This window comes from Ochotona curzoniae, unplaced genomic scaffold (genome assembly GCF_017591425.1).
Source record: "Ochotona curzoniae isolate NIBS_2020 unplaced genomic scaffold, NIBS_Ocur_1.0 scaffold_3208, whole genome shotgun sequence".
In the NCBI taxonomy this organism is placed as follows: domain Eukaryota; kingdom Metazoa; phylum Chordata; class Mammalia; order Lagomorpha; family Ochotonidae; genus Ochotona; species Ochotona curzoniae.
The window spans coordinates 30,710,971-30,729,535 of NW_024467106.1; the positions used below are offsets into that span (position 1 = coordinate 30,710,971).

Genomic DNA, 18,565 nt, shown 5'->3' on the forward strand with positions numbered 1-18,565 from the left:
AGTGCTGGCTCACTTTACGAATGTGTCCAGAGCTGGATCAGGGTGAAGTCGGGAGCCTAGAACTCCGTTCACGTCTCCCACGGGGATGCAGGGACCAGACTCCCATCATGTGCGATTAGCAGGAGGCCGAGTCAGAGGCAGGGCAGCTGGGACTTGGAGGAGGCACTGACGTCTGGGACGCGGTCATCCCAAGTAGTGACTTAACCCTTGTGCCAAATGCTTCCCTAACTAGATTTTATACATATGTGTGAGTTATTATAAAGTGGGCATGTATCAATGCTGAGCATATGTTTTTGTGAACAAGCAAATGAAAAAGGTTAATGGCTAATTATGACCTAAAATTTACAAATAGTATAGTTATTACCAAAATTGTTCTTAGTTCTATGTATTTCTTATTATCCTTGTAATGTCAATTAGAGCTAAATCATTTTTTTTTTTAAAGATTTATTTTTATTATTTTTTCATTGGAAAGGCGGATATACAGAGAGGAGAGACAGAGAGGAAGATCTTCCGTCCGATGATTCACTCCCCAAGTGAGCGCAACGGGCCGATACTATGCCGGTCCGAAGCCAGGAGCCTCTTCTGGGTCTCCCACGCGGGTGCAGGTTCCCAAAGCTTTGGGCTGTCCTCGACTGCTTTCCCGGGCCACAGGCAGGGAGCTGGAAGGGAAGCGGGGCTGCCGGGATTAGAACCGGCGCCCATATGGGATCCCGGGCGTGCAAGGCGAGGACCTTTAACCACTTGCGCCACCGCGCCGGGCCCGAGCTAAATCATTCTTAATTACAGTCTTTGCTGTCTGTATTTAAGAGAAAACGTGACCTGGCATAGGGTTCCTTCAGTCAGTGCTTTAGAGTATGGTAGTTCTCAGTGAGGTCCCCTCTCCATAATGACTAATGTGTGAATAAGACAGTTATTAATGAGTCTGCTAGCTGAGCTGGATCTTGTTATTAACGTGAGTTCAGCTTCTAACACTGTCTATATTCAAATACAGATCTCTCATCAGTAGAAAAAAAAAGATGTCATTAATGGAGTGGGAACAGGACTAGTACCAAGATTAATCCCAGTGCTGTTCCTCCATCCTTTATAACTGCCACTTTCACTTTCTCTTACTTTTAGATCTTTCCCCATTCATCCCCAACATATTATGTTGCTCTTTATTTCATAGAGAAAATAGAAACTGTGAGATGGAAATTCTTTCAAATTCATTAATTAGAAAATACTTAATTATGTAATGTAAATGTATCAATTAAGAAACTATTTAGGAGTGTGTGTATGTGTGGGTGCTTCCCCTACAGATTGGGAAACTGCATCCCATGTCGCAGTGCATGGGTTCACGTCCCAACTTTGTTTCTGACGTTAGCCTCCTGCAGTGAGTGCCTGAGAGTGGCGAGTGATGGGTCAGGTGAGTGGATCTGCCGCTGGGCAAGTGATGGCTCAGGTGGGTGGGTCTCTGCCGCTCGGCAGGACCTTGGGTTGAGTTCCCAGAGCCTAGGGAAGCAACCAACAGATGGGAGCTCTCTGTCGCTGTAAAAAGAAATCAATAATTTCTAAAAGAAAATATTGAAAAAGTACCTCCTGTGTGCCAAGTGGAGTGATTTGGTGGCAAACTAGACTAACATGCCAACTTTTCAGATTCATCAACTTTTTAGCTTCTCTCTATTTCACCTTTCCATCATTTGGATACACCGAGGCCTGTCTAAAAACAAAACAGTATGAAACAACCTGTTCCCTGACCCACATCTTTGTGCAGCCTCTACTCTGGCTCCTCTCTCCTTCCAAGCTTGGGGAAAACGTGGCAGTTCTCACTGGACTTTCTCACACTGTCAGGATGTGTATGGAGAGCAGGTAGCTGAGCAGCTGAGCAGCACTAGGCAACAGTGTGGCATGACCAGCTGATAGAACTAACTGGATGTAGCTGAGCAGATAGAAGGCCAGTGGACATGGATGTTAGATGAATTCAACTTATTTTTTTCAGTAAAAGAAAACAGAACAAAAGTACGTTTTATTCCTTTGGGTTTGCTACATGGAAGTCTTGCCGGAAGTGCTTCAGAAGGTCTGAGGTAGATAAGGTATTGGCTCCCTAAGAGGGGTAGGGAGTCCTTTTTCTGCCAAGGACCACTTGGATAGTTGTAGGCCACACAAAATGATTGACTTCAAAGCTAGCCTGTTGATTTGCTGAATTTCAGATCCTGCCCGCAGTTGCCTTGGCAGGGCCAGCCCCAATGATTTCATGGGCCTATACAGCTCGCAGGCCAGACACTCCCCACCCCTGCAAAACAGGAGACTGATGTGTTCCGTGGCTAGTCATGAGCACAGCACTCTGCTAGCTTCTTTATTCTTTGCCTGTTTCCACATCCAAATCATTGCAACATGTGTGTGGCTCCACCTAGGGGAGAATGTCCTTCATGTCCGTGATGCTGACACCCAAGACAAGATACTGCAGGCACTGCACCTTCAGTTTGGCAAACAGTACCCATGGTGAGTGCCCGCCCTTTGGGTGGCAGTTTATTAAAGGGGGGGGGTTGTCTCACATGCCATCTTAAAGTTTCAATCGCTTGTTCAACAGAGCTTTCCTTCTAATGCTGTTTCCTGCCTAGCTGCTGATGAGTTGGGCATGGCAGTATCATGCCCCTTAGTATACTCTTCCAGGGGTCTCAATGGGGAGTGTTTTCATCTCAGTTAACTAATTATAGCACTTTTTTAACCTAACCTTTCTGATAAGTACTGGAAAATAAAATAAATTTTAAAATGAAATATTTTCATTTACTTCAGCTAACCTCTTTTGATTCTCATTGATGGAATTTTCCTCTGAATTTTTTTTCCTGAAAATGATTTTGCTTCCTCAGACATGTAAACACAGAAACTAACCACTCCCCAAAGTAGATACACCATTGCTTTGTTTCTGAAGAAATTCATGTGTTGTTGTTTTAGCGTAATTATAATTTCAAGTTCATTTTGGCTTTGTGAAATGACAAATAAAATTGAATGTATTTATCTGTACGCCTTTTGTTCTGAAATACATATACATTGTGAAGATCTTCCTTTAAGAAGGAGTGTGATCCATTTTTGAGAGGAAGTCTCAGGACCCCATTAAATCATGCCCCTTGCCTAGCATCACTGAACCGACACGGTGGGAGCATTTGACTTAATTGACTTTTGGTTATTACAGTTCAAAGATATATGGGGATGGAAATGCTGTTCCAAGGATTTTGAAGTTTCTCAAATCTATTGATCTGCAAGAGCCACTACAAAAGAAATTCTGCTTTCCTCCAGTGAAGGAGAATATCTCTCAGGACATTGACCATATCCTGGAAACTCTGAGTGCCTTGGCGGTTGATCTTGGTGGAACAAACCTGCGAGTTGCAATAGTCAGCATGAAGGTAACAGAACTCCTAAGCACTTAACTTTCTATCACATATAACTGCTTGATACATTTTAAAATATATTGGGAAGATAAAACCAGAAATATGGAGAACTTGTAAACATTTGCCTATTGCCATTAGTTTTGGCATCTGTTATAACCTGTGTCTTGCTCTTTTACCAACTTAATTTATTATTTGGAGTTTTGGAAATCCAAGATAATAAACTTGAGCTGACAATGAGGAGCTCCAAGATATTCTTCATTGACAATATGAGTAAATAAAATAAATTGTGTTAGTAAAACAACCTATCCAAATGGCTGGATGTTATGATAAATATAGAAGTATGAATAATTTCTACTTGCATGAAATTATAGACAAAGATTTAGTTTTCCTCCAGGTGGTTTGTCAACCTGCCTGCATGTTAGCATTACCAGGAAGCTTTAAAACATACACGCCTGGGCCTGGCATGGTGCCTAGTGGCTGAAGTCCTCGCCTTGCACATGCCGAGATCCCATATGAGTGACAGTTCTAACCCCTACGGCCCTGCTCCACTTCCCATCCAGCTCCCTGCTTGTGGCCTGGGAAGGCAGTGAGGATGGCCCAAGGCCTTAGGACCCTGCATCCACATGGGAGATCTGGAAGACGCTCCTGGCTCCTGGTTTCAGATTATCTTTGCTCCAGCTGTTGCAGCCATTTGGGGAGTGAATCAGGAGATGAAAGATCTTTCTCTCTGTTTCTCCTCCTCTCTGTGTATCTGCCTTTCCAATAAAAATAAATCTTTTTTTTTTTGATTTATTCATTTATTGGAAAGTCAGATACACAGAGAGGAGGAGAAACAGAGAGGAAGATCCTCTGTCCGATGATTCACTCCGCAAGTGACTGCAGCAGTCGATGCTATGCCGAGCCGAAGCCAGGATCCAGGAACCTCCTCCGGTTATCCCACACAGGTGCAGGGTCCTAAGGCTTTAGGCCGTCCTTGACTGCTTTCCCAGGCCACAAGCAGGGAGCTGGATGGGAAGTGGAGCTGCCGGGATTAGAACTGGCGCCCATATGGGATCCTGGCGCTTTCAAGCCGAGGACTTTAGCCGCTAGGTCATGCCGCTGGGCCCCAATAAAAATAAATCTTAAAAAAAAAAAAATACACAGCTGCCTGGGTTTCGCCCCATACTGATTAAACTGGAATTTCTGGAACTGATGTCCAGGCATTGGTAGTTACTAAAAGCCACCATCTGGGCCTGTCACCATGAAGTCTGTGGCTCCAGCATCCTATATGGTCACTGCTTAGAATCCCAGCTGCGCCACTTGTGATCCAGCTCTCTGTTTATAGCCTGGGAAAGCAGCAGAGGATGGGCCAAGTCCTTGAATCCCTGGACCTGTGAGAGACCTGGAAGAAGTTCCTTGACTTCAGACTAGCCCAGCTCCAGCTGTTGAGGCCATTTGGGAAATGAAGCAGAGGATGGAAGATCTCTGTCTCTCCTCTCTGTAACTGTGTTTTTCAAATAAAAATAAATCAGATATTTAATTTACATCAGGTAATTCTGATGTACAGTAAAGGTTGACAGACACTGCTGTTTGGTTTATTTTTTATTTATTCTTAAAAAATTTGTTTACTATTTGGAAGTGTGATGTCAGAGTCGTGTTGTGGTACAGTGACTGAAGCATTGCCTGCAATGCGGACATCCCAGCTGTTGCACTCTCCATCCAGCTCCCTGCTGGAGCTCCTGGGAAAGCAGCAGAGGATGGCCCGAATGCTTGGGTCCCTGTCACCACATGGGTGACCAGGACAGAGATCTGTCTCCCGGCTTTCGCTTGGTTCAGTCCTTACTATGGCTGGCCATTTGGGATGGCCAGATGTAGGATTTCTTAATCAACTTCTTAATTACATGATTCCTCCTAAAGGCAAAAATCCACTCAAAATTACTGTCTCAAATGTTATATTGGGCAGATTGCCCTGATGGACATCAAATTTAAAGGAAGTGTTGAAAATTTTACGTGTAAGCAGAGGGGGCAAGTACCGATTGAATAAATTTAATAATAGTAAAAATAAATCACGTTCACATATAAGAATAAACTTTATTATAGGGCCTGGTATGGTAATCTAGTAGCTAAAGTCCTCGCCTTGCATGCACAGGGATCCCATATGGGTGCTGGTTCATATCTCAGCAGATCCACTTCTTGACCAGCCCCCTGCTTGTAACCTGGGAAAGCTTTTGAGGACGGCCCAAAGCCTTGGGACCCTGCACCTATATGGGAGATCCAGAGGAGGCTCCAGGCTCTTGATTTCAGATTAGCTTAGCACTGACCATTGCAACCACTTGGGAGTGAACCAGTGGATGGAAGATCCTTCTCTCTGTCTCTGCTTCTTTCTATTACTCTGACTTTCCAATAAAAATAAATAAATATTTAAAAGATTCTATTATATTTCTTTAGTCAAATTTCATATCAGATATATTGATCTATAAAATACTGTATAACAGTAGATGGGGGGCCCGGCGCGGTGGCGCAAGTGGTTAAGTCCTCGCCTTGCACGCCCGGGATCCCATATGGGCGCCGGTTCTAATCCCGGCAGCCCCGCTTCCCTTCCAGCTCCCTGCCTGTGGCCTGGGAAAGCAGTTGAGGACGGCCCAAAGCTTTGGGACCCTGCACCCGCGTGGGAGACCCGGAAGAGGCTCCTGGCTTCGGATCGGCATAGTATCGACCCGTTGCGGCTCACTTGGGGAGTGAATCATCGGACAGAAGATCTTCCTCTCTGTATCTCCTCTCTGTATATCCGCCTTTCCAATAAAAAAAAATAATAAAAATAAATCTTTAAAAAAAAAAAACATTTATAAAAAAACAGTAGATGGGACAAAAATCTGCTCTGAAGTAAATGTTTTTTTTTTTTTAAATTATGAATTTATTTTGAGAAAGTCAGAGAGAAAGAGAGAGATTTCTTCTATCCACTGGTTAAATGGCTACAACAGCCAGGGCCGGGCCAGGCTAAAGCCAGAAGCCAGGAGCTTCAAACAAGTCTCGCGCCTGACCCCATTGGGCTGTTCTCCACTGCCCTCCCAGGAGCGTTAACAGGGAGCTAGACTGGAAGCTGAAGAGCTGACAACACAAATCAGGTCCCGTTTGAGATTCCAGCATTCCAGGCGGTGTCCCAGCCTGTTATACCAACCATGTATACAAGGAATTCCTTAGAGGCATAGCCTGTTTACCAGTGTCTTTGACTCACACTGTGATTTGAATAAAGCAGGAAAGTGAAGGAAATAAAATAGAAATAGAGATGCCCTTTACAGCAACAACATACAACTCCTAAATCACCAAAACCAGAAAAAAGTCCCGCATGGAAGTATTGAGTATTTTTAAAATGTCAGTGCTGGGACAGAACTGTAGCATAGTAGGTTAAGCCTCCATCTATGGTGTTGGCATCCCATATGGGTGCTGGTTTTAGTCCTAGCTGTTCCACTTCCAGCCTAGTTCCCTTCCTGGGAAAGCAGTTGAAGATGGCCCGAGTTCTTGGGCCCCTGCATTCTCGTAGGGGGAGCCAGAAGATGCGTCATGCTCCTGACTTTGGCGTGGGCCAGCTTTGGCTCTTGAATTCCTTTGGGGAGTGAACTAGCAAATGGAAGATCCTTCTCTGTCTTTCCTTCTCTCTGTAACTGCCTTCCAAATAAAAATAAAATTTTTTAAAAAGTCAGTGCTTTCCAAATTGTATTTAAGTTGAACATAGTTTTAGTTGACATTTCAATGGGATTTTAGACATTTTAATAAAGTTTTTCATAATCACAGTGGCAATTTAAAGTTTAAAAATGTCATTGTAAAACTTACTTAAATATGCTAGTGAGATAAACAAGAAAAAACTGTCATGGATAGGAGGGACCATCCATGTGTGACAACAGAACAAATCAGAACACACAGTAATCTCAGGAGAGTGATATTTGTGCCAGCCAGCGTGGACATTTACCCTGAGCAAATAGAGTAACCAAGCCATTTATTAGTTTCAGCCACTGCCTATGATCAAAACTGAACTACTTAAGATAACCTTCTATTGCCTCAGTATTTAAGCAAGAAAAATTTTCAGCCTGCAAGAGTTAAATATGACCTTTCAGTGGACCAGATTCAGGCGAGCTGACATTCACCTTAAGCTTTGAAGAGAGGCCCACCTCAAGGCCTTGGAGTTGTCATTGCTTCCAAAGCCCAGTGTTTAGGATGGAGTCCCAGGAAACGGCTGGTTCCAGGCCAGTCCGAGCCAGCGATGGCTCCCTCCCCAGCAGTCAGCTGAAGTCTACAAAAGTACTGTTCCATGCAGTATGTCATTTCTCAGAAGAGATCAAAAGGTTCGTGGTGTTTTCCTTGACCATTTCCAGTGAGTCAGAATCCATTGCTTTTCTTTTCTTTTTTGTTTTTTCTCTTTTAGGGTGAAATTGTTAAGAAGTATACTCAGTTCAATCCAAAAACCTATGAAGAAAGGATTAACTTAATCCTACAGATGTGTGTGGAAGCTGCAGCAGAAGCTGTAAAACTGAACTGCAGGATTTTGGGAGTAGGTGAGATTGTAAATTGCCTATCCAAGAAATGTTCATTTCAATGTGCAAAGCTAAGCAAGCTGCGGTACATGACTCAATAGCAAGTCAGTATTTGATCTGTGTCTAGATGACGACTCCAGGGCCTGTGTGTGACACAAAACATAGGGACTTCCTGCAACACCAATAAGCAATATGGGAGAGGCATTTAAAAAATCTCTAAACCATGGATAGGTATAGATTTAGCTCAGAGCTGCCAGATACTCCTGTGCAGTTCTTGGTAATGTTTGTCCTAGGAGATCTTGAAGGAATTCATGTGCTTATAAGTCAAGGAAGTGTACACACTTTCCTTTTTTTTTTTTTTTTCTTAAGGTTTATTTATTTTTATTGCAAAGTCAGATATATACAGAGAGAAACATCTTCTGTTTGGTGATTCACTCCCCAAGTCACCACGGCCGGTGCTGTGCTGATCTGAAGCCAGGAGCCCAGATCCTCTTCTAGGTCTCCCATGAGGGAGCAGGGTCCCAAGGCCTTGGGTCATCCTTGACTGCTTTTCCAGGCCACAAGCAGGGAGCTGGATGGGAAACGGGGCTGCAAGGATTAGAACCTGCACCCATATGGGATCCGGGGCATTCAAGACAAGGACCCTAGCAGCTAGGCCATGGCGCTGGGCCCTGGACACACTTTCCTAACCGGAATTATTTTCCTTGTGCCTGTGGCGGAGCTCAGGCATTTCCACAGGTGGCCGTGTAAATCCTCGGGAAGGAATTGTGCTGCATTCAACCAAACTGATTCAAGAATGGAACTCAGTAGATCTCAGGACTCCCTTGTCCGACACTTTGCACCTCCCCGTGTGGGTAGACAATGATGGCAACTGTGCTGCCCTGGCAGAAAGGAAATTTGGCCAAGGAAAGGGGCTGGAAAACTTTGTGACACTTATCACGGGCACAGGTAAATACCAACTCTGCCTTAGCCCTCACTTCCTCCTTGAATAGAGCTTGAAGGCGAGTCGCGTGGCAGAGCTCAGGTCTTGTCTGACCATGTATCTGGCATTGGATATGCATTTGGCCTGGCCTTCCAAATTCCTAGGAACTTGTGAGAGATAACCAAAGTGCTTATATTCGCCTAGGCTTCTCAGTTTTTCCTACTGGTGTGTTTGGCTACTTTATTGTAACTGCGGCTCTACTGTTGTCAACAGATATTAGCACATCTCACCTTTCACTTTCATTAACAAATACCATTTTGGTGGAATAGTTCCTAGGTAAGGGGAGCAGATCTTTGATGGAGCTGTCAGGCAAGTCAAAAACCAGCCCTAGTTTTTGAGAGTAAGTTTATTTTTCTCTCTCACGTAATGGTATCTGACACTGGTATCTGTTTACCAGTGTGAGCTGTGTCACCACTTAGCTGGAGAGCATGTGATGGGACCAGGGGAATTTGGTACCAGAAAGCTGATTAGAGGCAATGGGTTTTATTTTGATTAAGCATTGCGATGGTTATTGAAAACTTTTGGTGAGATTCCAGAGTTCAAAACAATAGATTCTGACAGTATTGGGAATGTGTTCATTGCTTTAATGGTGGGATGGACTTTTAGAGTTATTTACTCTGTCGTTTTTGTTGAACTCTCTTTATGTTTTGATTTTTTATTTTTGTTGTATATATTTAAGGTGTACAATTAATTTTAGAAATTAGTTGATGTTATTTATTTTAGAGAAGGAGAGGCTGAGCCCATCCTCTGATTTCTTCCCCAAATGCATGCAGTGGCTGGGCCTGGGCCAGGTTGAAGCCAGCAGCTGGGGACTCAAACCAGGTGTCCCCTGTGGGTGGCAGGAAAGCAAGCACTTAGGCCTAATAGGGACAGTTTGCACCAGTAAGAAGGTGGAACCAGGAACAGAGCTGGACTGGAAGCTCACATGCTCTCTGTTTCACAGATGGTTTTAGCAAGCTTGGGTAGCCTCGCCTAGCAAGCTACAAATCAAAGGGTTGGGAGTTGAATAGGTGCCACCAGAGGTGACAGATGGCAGGACAGTCACATCAAACTTCCTCTGTCTTTGGTTTTGCCTAAATTCCATAAAAGAAGGGTCATTAGTATCATGGTGGCATCAAGAAAAGGCAAAACCATATTTCATATTCTCTGTTTCCAAAGCAAGTTTTGTGGGATGCATGTTAGTAAGAGTGCCTTATCGGGTTTCCTTGTTCAAAGTAGAGCCAGGAACAGGATTTAGGTACAGGATTCTCTTTTGAAGGTGATTCTGAGAAATTGGAGGTAGGAGTAGAAAGAGTGAAACAGCATGAGGCAAGCTATTCAAGGTACACTATCACAGTCGCCTGGATGACAGTAGGCACTGAAATTCACCAGAACCTTCCAAGAAGCTGGCAGAATACCACCCAGAATCGTGCCCTTGGGTCTGCCAGCTCCTGTCTGACCTTGGTTGGGGATCCTGAGCCTGCATGGCAAACATGCGTATTTGAGACGGTCTTTGTGAGTCTTGAGCTTGCACTGTTGGGAATCATAGTGAGCCAAGCAAATGTGATATACATTAATAGAGGAGCTGCCAAAAATACTCAGGGGTGAACATTTATCTTACTGGTTAAAATTCTGGCAACAACACTTCTATACCATGTCAGAGTGTCTGGATTCAGTTCCCAGCTCCAGCTCTGTATTCCAGCCCCCTGCCAAGCAGGCATCAGGGGGCAGCAGGGATGACTAGCAGCTGGGCTCCTGCTGCCTGTGTGGGAGACCAGGACCGAGTTCACAACTCCCAGCCCAGGCCTGGCCAGTAGGAGCTGTTGGGGAGTGAGCCAGGAGATGGGTCTGCTCTCCTCTCTCTCTCAAATAAATAATAATAAAAATACCCTTACTTCCCTCCAAAACGCTGCCAGATGAAGTTTTTGGTACTTCATAAGCTTCAGCTATCTAGAAAACCAGGCATTATGTGGAACTTCGCCCATAGAGCTTTGCTGAACAGATGGGGTACCAACAGCACTGTCAGCCTCGGAGGAAGTGCCACCGCACTCATACACTCATGTGTGCCTCTCGCCCGTAGGGATCGGCGGCGGCATCATTCATCAGCACGAACTGATCCATGGAAGCTCCTTTTGTGCCGCGGAGCTTGGCCACCTGGTTGTGTCTCTGAACGGACCCGACTGCTCCTGTGGCAGCCATGGCTGCATCGAAGCGTATGCGTCTGGAATGGCCTTGCAGAGGGAAGCCAAAAAGCTGCATGACGGTTGGTGTCTTGTTCCTGAGTCCATGGGTGACCAAGTGGGAGACGAGTACTTGAAAGTAGGCATTCTGGAGAGAGTTAAAACCTAAAACCAGAACCTGCAACTTGTCCACTTGCTAAGGGAAGAAGGGGGTGCCTTGGCCTGAAGCTGCTTGTGTCCTGGTGTTGACCCAGATTATTACAACCCCTCTTTGAGCCAGGGAGGATAGCCTGGTGCTCCAGCAGAGCTGGAAGGTTTCCCCTAGTCTTTCGGAGTCACCTGCATTGGGTGGTTACAGAGTGCACATTTCAGTGAAGATATAAATGCTATTAATTTTTTACATGTTGTAGTTTGTAATCTCTGGGAGTCCCATTTGATTTCAGGTTTCCGAGTCCATTCTGAGAGTTAGGATGGTTTCTAGTCTAATGCAAAGGAGAGGCCTTTAATGTCATTACAATGCAGTATGCCAAGTGCAGGGAGAATGATGGCCAAGGAATGTAGATGCATGTCAGGACGGAGTTTCTTCCCTGGCCTCCTCATGGAGGGAAGGGCGTGCTAGGGTGCCGTCCTGGAGGTTAAGAGTCAGAGGGTAAACAGAATTATCCAGGCAGGCTTGGGTGACCAGCGAAGCTCTTCCAGGCACTGAAATTGTGGTGTTGGTCCATGAAAGGCAAGGAAGCAGGGAAGCTGGGACCAGCAAGTCATGAAGACACCATGACCAAATTGTAGGGAAAAGACATCCCTGGATCTGAATTTTGGGTTCTCCACTGAACTGTTACCTCTTGTTTTTGATGGGAAAAATGGTAGTTGAGTGGGACAGTTCCAGAATAACAACCAGTTTTCTGGATGAATAACTTGGGGTTGGGAATGGGAGAGGAGGTAAGGTGTAGGTGGAACATGACAGGTGATTGCCTGTCCGTGTGGTGCAGATCCCTAGGGTGCATCTGGCTGCAGGTTCTGTTGCTCAGGAAGGATGACTGGGCTCGAGGAAGGCGGTAACAAACGGCACAGACCAACTTGTGATTGAGAGTCTGGCAGAATCAAGGATGGACTTAAGGGGCAGGGAGAGGGATGGAAGTAAAACCAGGAAAGGGAAATGTCGCAGGAGTCAACCAAGGGGGTGTTTCTAGGAAGGAGCAGTCAGGACTGTCAAGGGATGTTTAGGAGTCAGAAAAAAAAAAAAACCCAGAAAAGTTCATTGTCTTTGGCCATGACACCATTGGAAGCCTTGCTTGAAAGTGCTGTTTATTTTTCAGCCTTGTTCATTTTCACACTCTTAAGGGGGCTTTGTTTTCCTAATCATTTCTCCCCGGTGAACTTCAGCACCATAAACAGTTTATGTGTTTAGCAAGTATATTAATGTTTCATACATACAGTATAGCTTTAAAAAAAAAAAGATTGACTTATTTTTATTGGAAAGCCAGATTTACAGAGAGAAGGAGAGACAGAGAGAAAGATCTTCCATTTGCTGGTTCACTCCCCAAGTGGCCACAACGGCTGGGGTTGAGCTTATCTAAAGCCAGGAGTTTCTTCCGGATCTTGAACGGGTGTGCATGGTCCCAAGGCTTTGGGTCATCTTCAGCTGCTTTTCCAGACCACAAGCAGGGAGCTGGAAGGGAAATGGAGCAGCCAGGATATGAACTGGCACCCATATAGGATCCTGGCACATGCAAGGGGAGGATTTTAGCCACCAGGCTGCCATGCTGGGCCCACAGTATGTTTTTTTTGTTCCCCAAACCAATCTGTGTGCAGATACTAATGGAAAGGAGACAGTGGGGGTGGAAGCAAAGGTTGCAAATTCAGGAGGGAAAGGGATGAATTCCTTACAGCAGGGGTCTAAAGAGATGGCGAGAGAGCTGGAAAACTGGATGAAGGGCCCAGGAGTGGGAAAGAACAGTGAAGATGTGCCAACAGATGATTTTGTAGGTGGGGCAGAAAGGCACTGCAGTCCCCATCTGTGGGATTCTTTAAGAATGGAAAGCTATTGGCTGGGCAGGGAGCAGGTGAGGGTGAAGCAGAGGTCAATGACGGGGACGGGGAGAGCAGCCGCCTGGGTGGCCGGAAGGGCCGCAGGAGGCAGAGCAGTCAGCTGACGCCGCCGCTGTGGTTAGGGGTTTTCCTCCTCCAGAGCGCAGTGTCACAGCAGATGAGGAGCTACTATGATCTGGGTTAGAGACTAGCAGGAAAACAGGGTACAGGTAACAGAAATAACCGACTATCTAACACTCACTCCAGTCAGCTCTTAAGTACTTTATGTCATCATCTCAGTTAATCCTGAAATAATCCTGCACAGGGAGGTATTATTGCTCCAGTGTTCTAGCATAGAGAAACTTGCAGAGAAGCCTGACTGTCCCTTGGCCACCACCTTACAGTGCCACTCACTGGCCAGTAGCGCAGCTCCTCCCCTAGGCTGGACTGGGAAGCAGCCAGATGCAGATGTTAGATGATTTGGGGTAGAGATTAGGCAGAACATGTGAAGGACTATACTATTTAAAGTGAGAAGTGAGGGGCTGGAGAACTAGGAGGCTGTGGTCAGACTTGAGTGTCTCCCGGTTAGGGAACTTCTGGGTTCCAGATAAACAGGCAGCAAGAAGGCTGTGGATGTTTGTGAATGACGGTGGGCACTTGGGGCCACGCCCACAGGCAGAGCTGAGCTTGGCCTCCCTGTGGGGCTGCTGCAGCTCAGTAATGACTGTCCTTCTCACTCCACTCAGAGGACCTGCTCTTGGTGGAAGGGATGTCAGTGCCCAAAGATGAAGCCGTGGGCGCGCTCCATCTCATCCAAGCTGCAAAACTTGGCAATGCAAAGGCCCAGAGCATCTTAAGAACAGGTGGGTGTGTGTCACCAGTGCTCCTCCATGCCGGGTCAGGGTGCGTGTTCTACTACAGACAGAAGAAAGAAGGGCAATCAAGGTGTTTGGCAGCATTGCCTTTTCAAACAGGTTGCTTGGTTTGCTTTTTATTACTTACTGATATGAATATTGAGAGTTACACAGAGAGGGAGAGACACAGTGACAGAGATCTTTTATCTGCTGGTTCATTCTCTAGATGGCTGCAGCAGTGTAGGTTGGGTCAGGCCAAAGGCAGGAGCTTCATCCCTGTTTCCGGCTTGGATGTCAGGGCCCCAAACACTTGGCCCATCTCCTGCTGGTTTTCCCAGGCATTAGCAGGCAGCTGGTTTGGAAGTGGGGCAGCCAGGACATGAACTGGTGCCCCTATGGGAATGCCTGCATCGCAGCCAATGATTTTACCCACTGTGTCACGATGCCAGCCCCTGGCATTTGTAGTTTGGTTTTACAATCTGAAAATACTACTTGTTCATTTTATAGATTTAGAGAAATGTATCAAAATGTATCAAATGTATCAAAAGTTACACTGAGTTACATTGAGTCTTATTAATTTTAATTTTTAAAACTGACATCGCTATAATTTTTGGATTGTAATGTTATGTTTTGATATGTGTTCACAGTGTACGTGTTCATGATTAACATTTCCATCTTCTCAGATAGTATCACTTCTAGCTAGGAATCTTCAAATTCTTGTGTTAATTTTGGGTGTATAATTCATGTTTGTGACTAGACACTTTGTTGTCCTGCAGTGTTAGAACTACTGCTGTAATTGTTGCTGGTAGCTGTGATTTGGCCTCTCTCAAGCCCCTCCCCGCCTCCCCAGCCTCCAGCGACTGCTGTTCTGTTCTCTACTTCTACGTGTACAATACGTGTACAATATGTGATATTTACCTTTCTCTGCCTGGCTTATTTCAGTTAGCATCATGTCCTCCAGTCCCATCCATACTGCCACAAGTGATAGGATTGTATCTGTTTATGACTCAATAATCCTTTATGTGTGTGTACACACCATTCATTTTTAATCCATTTGTCTGCTGAGGAAAAGCTTGGTTCATCCTGTATTGTGATAGTGATACAGCAAACACAGGTGTGTGAGTTATCGGCTATTAACATTTTTCTTCAGTCTTTCTATTCATTCTTCTATTCACTACATTACACAATTGAAATCATATAGGAGACATGATCTTATTTCCTGCTTTTGGTCACCTTCTCCTATTACATAAGTTGTAAACAACTTTTAAAATCCTGCCTCCTGCCGCACAGCATGGACGCACCGCAGGCTCTTTGGTGCTTCTGATTGAACTCTCCCCTGATCCTTGCTTTCTGTTTTCCTGCAGCGGGAACAGCGTTGGGTCTCGGGGTTGTGAACATCCTCCACACCATGAACCCCTCCCTCGTGATCCTCTCTGGAGTCCTGGCCAGTCACTACATCCACATCGTCAAAGACGTCATCCGCCAGCAAGCCCTGTCCTCGGTGCAGGACGTGGACGTGGTGGTGTCGGATCTGGTTGACCCTGCGCTGCTGGGCGCCGCCAGCATGGTTCTCGACTACACAACTCGCAGGATCTACTAGGCCTCCTCGGCGTGGACATGGACCGATGCTGGCGAGATCTTCAGTGGCATCAAGTTCTGGTCTTTTAGAAAAACTTTGCTTAGAAAGCAAATCTATAATTTCACTGCAGGTGACTTTGGCAGGAAAAAAAAATTTTTTTTGCCTCTTTTTCCAAATTTACCTTTTACAGTCCACATTTTTGTAGACATTGTTTTTTTCTAATATTATCCCAGGAGAGGTCACTTTGACCCAAACTCTAAGTTCCAGTCACCATTTTCTGTGCCAAAAGGAGCTACGATGGTAGACCAGGAAGCCTTAGGACTAACGTGAACTGCTCGGGCCCACAGGCCTTGCTTGGGATGTGAAGTTCCTAGTGAGTTTGAGTTAATTCCTCTTCCTCTAACCCCACACTCAGATCACAGAAAGAAACTGTAAACTTGTTTTTAAAAAGTCTTACTGACATTTTTAAAAGTAGACAATTTGATAAGCTTTGCCCTGTGTATATACCTGTGAAACCACCACTGCAATCAAGGTGTTGACCTTTTCTGGCACCCCCTTATTATAGCATCACTTGTGGAACTTGTAAAGGCTTTACCCCAGGGATCTGGGATTGCAGTGGCTTTGGTGACCTTGTGCTTATCTTCTTAGAGATAGCTGAGGAGCCACTGGGAGGCACAGCCTTGGAAAGGAGATTAACTGTCCCCAAGAGATCTTTGCTGCTAAACGGCAGACACTTCCTTGTCCTGTGTGCTGGCTCTGGCCCGCCATTCTTTAAAGCAGTGTTTGCATGTGTCACACCCAGAGCCCACCTCTGCGGATCTGGATTCTGACCAAGAAAGAACCCACTTCAATTGGTATAAAATTTTACAAAAGCCAAAGTGCTGGCTTGTAACTAACCTGAAAATACCGCCAAGTCACTACTTACCAAACGCCTGTCGTGTGCCAGCCTCTGCATTAGGTTGCTTTCTGCATTTTCACAACCTGTGATGCTACTTTAATTCCCACTGGGGATTCCCAAACATTGAGTGTCTTAAGTGGCAAACCTGAAGTTGGGGGCTAGAGACTCAGGAGAGGGTTTGACCCAGGTCCCTGTGTGCTTTCTCCACTAAGCCTTGCAACCCTTCATTTCAAAACAGCTTCCAAAATGCTGACATGTGCCACTTCACTTGAGGATACCAGATGTTTTAACAAGAGTATGATTTGCAAATGACACTGTGTCTCAACTGTCAGTTTAATGAAATCATTCTTGCATTATAGAAACCTTGCCAGTACAGTACCTGGTCTAGTGACAGCTTTAATGAGTACTTTTAGCTGACCTAAAAATGCCTATGCATATATTTTCCATGTTATTTTTGTTGTTGTTTCAGTACAACTTACAACTATAAGGTTTCTACATCATTTCCTTGTTAACGTATAAACTAAGATGAAGGAATCATGTCATATTTGATTATCCCCTGAAAAAGGCTGGCTGATGCCTAGTCGTCTGTCAGCTCTTAAATCACCACAGGTCCCGGTCACTGCTCAGACATTCCGTGGCGAGTCCTGGGAAGGAAGTGCCACCACTCAGCCCCGACACCTGGACAGGACGGCCTCTTGCCCGACGGGCATCCGCAGGCCCTCGGCGGAACCTCAGCCACAGTACACCCAACAATGGCACTGCTGCCAAATTCCACACCAAATAACTAAAGGAAGGTACTGAATCTAAAACTGTTAGGGTCACAGAAAATATAGTATATTCTGACATAAATTATTACATATAGCTAATCACAGCTTAATTTATTTTAACGGAAATATATTACTGGTCTAAGTCAATTTCAAAGTAAAAATGTTTCCTTGTTGAAATACTAGCTGTTTGTTGTATTTTTATTTATTTGAAAGGCAGAGTGATAGGGGACAAAGAGAATTTCCATCTACTGTCACTCCCCAAATGGCTGGGCCAGGTGGGGCTGGGCTGGGCCACTGAAGCCAGGAGTCAGGAACTCTGAGCAGGTGTCCCACCTTGGCAGCACAGCATTAGCTAGGAGCCAAGTTGGAAGCAGGCGGGCGCAGCCGGGATGAACTGATACTCCAAGATGCCAGTGTGGCACACAGCAGCTTAACTCACTATGCAGAAAGTCAACCTGATCCTCTCCATTCTTAGTATTAGCTCACTAGCTAAAAGTGTTTCTCTTCCCAGCAGGGATTTAGCTTGTTTATTTTTTGAAGGTTAAGCAGTCTCTAGTATCCTTTCCTTAACCAGAAAGCTTCTTAAGAGAAGGCCTTGTTATGTAATTAAAATTTGACATGTTGGGGCCCAGCACGATAGTCTAGTCCTCACCTTGCACACCAAGGTTCCCATATGGGTGGCAGTTTGTATCCCGGTTGCTCCACTTACCTGTTGTGGCCTGGGAAAGCAGTAAAGGATGGCCCAAAGCCTTGGGATCCTGCACCCATGTGGGAGACCTGGAAGAAGCTTCTGGCTCCTGGCTTCAAATCGGCTCAGCTCCAGCTGTTGTGGCCACTTGTGGAGTGAACCAGTGGACAAAGAACTTTATATATATATGCCTTTCCAATAATAAATTTTAAAAACATATTCATTTTCTTTTTTTTTTAAAGATTTATTTTTCAGTATTTTTTTCATTGGAAAGGCGGATATACAGAGAGGAGAGACAGAGAGGAAGATCTTCCATGCAATGATTCACTCCCCAAGTGAGCGCAACAGTCGATGCTATGCCGATCCGAAGCCAGGAGCCTCTTCCGGGTCTCCCACACTGGTGCAGGTCCCAAAGCTTTGGGCCATCCTCGACTGCTTTCCCAGGCCACAGGCAGGGAGCTGGAAGGGAAGCGGGGCTGCCGGGATTAGAACCGGCGCCCATATGGGATCCCGGGCGTGCAAGGTGAGGACCTTTAACCACTTGCGCCACCGCGCCGGGCCCAAAAACATATTCATTTTCATTAGAAAGTCAGACACACAGAAAGGAGGAGAGACAGAGAAGACCATCTGTGTTAATCCACTCCCCAAGCGGCCACTATGGCCGGAACTGAGCGAATTCGAAGCCAGGAGCCTCTTCCGGGTCTGCACGGGTGCAGCATCCCAGAGCTTTGGACCAT

At 45.5% G+C, this 18,565-nt stretch overlaps 1 protein-coding gene across 4 annotated transcripts in view; it reads left to right on the top strand.

Annotated features, from left to right (window-relative positions):
* GNE (glucosamine (UDP-N-acetyl)-2-epimerase/N-acetylmannosamine kinase) overlaps positions 1-17,028 on the top strand; it is a 38,512-nt gene extending 21,484 nt beyond the window's left edge. For 3 of the 4 annotated variants that reach the window (XM_041004481.1, XM_041004479.1, XM_041004482.1), the window contains 7 exons: positions 2,391-2,478; positions 3,170-3,380; positions 7,765-7,894; positions 8,600-8,821; positions 10,915-11,097; positions 13,789-13,905; positions 15,261-17,028. In XM_041004481.1, coding sequence (XP_040860415.1) covers positions 2,391-2,478; positions 3,170-3,380; positions 7,765-7,894; positions 8,600-8,821; positions 10,915-11,097; positions 13,789-13,905; positions 15,261-15,496 — 1,187 coding nt within the window. In that variant the 3' untranslated portion in view covers positions 15,497-17,028. The remainder of the gene's footprint in view (positions 1-2,390; positions 2,479-3,169; positions 3,381-7,764; positions 7,895-8,599; positions 8,822-10,914; positions 11,098-13,788; positions 13,906-15,260) is intronic. The other variant, XM_041004480.1, reaches the window with a different exon arrangement.
* Positions 17,029-18,565: the final 1,537 nt, after the last annotated feature.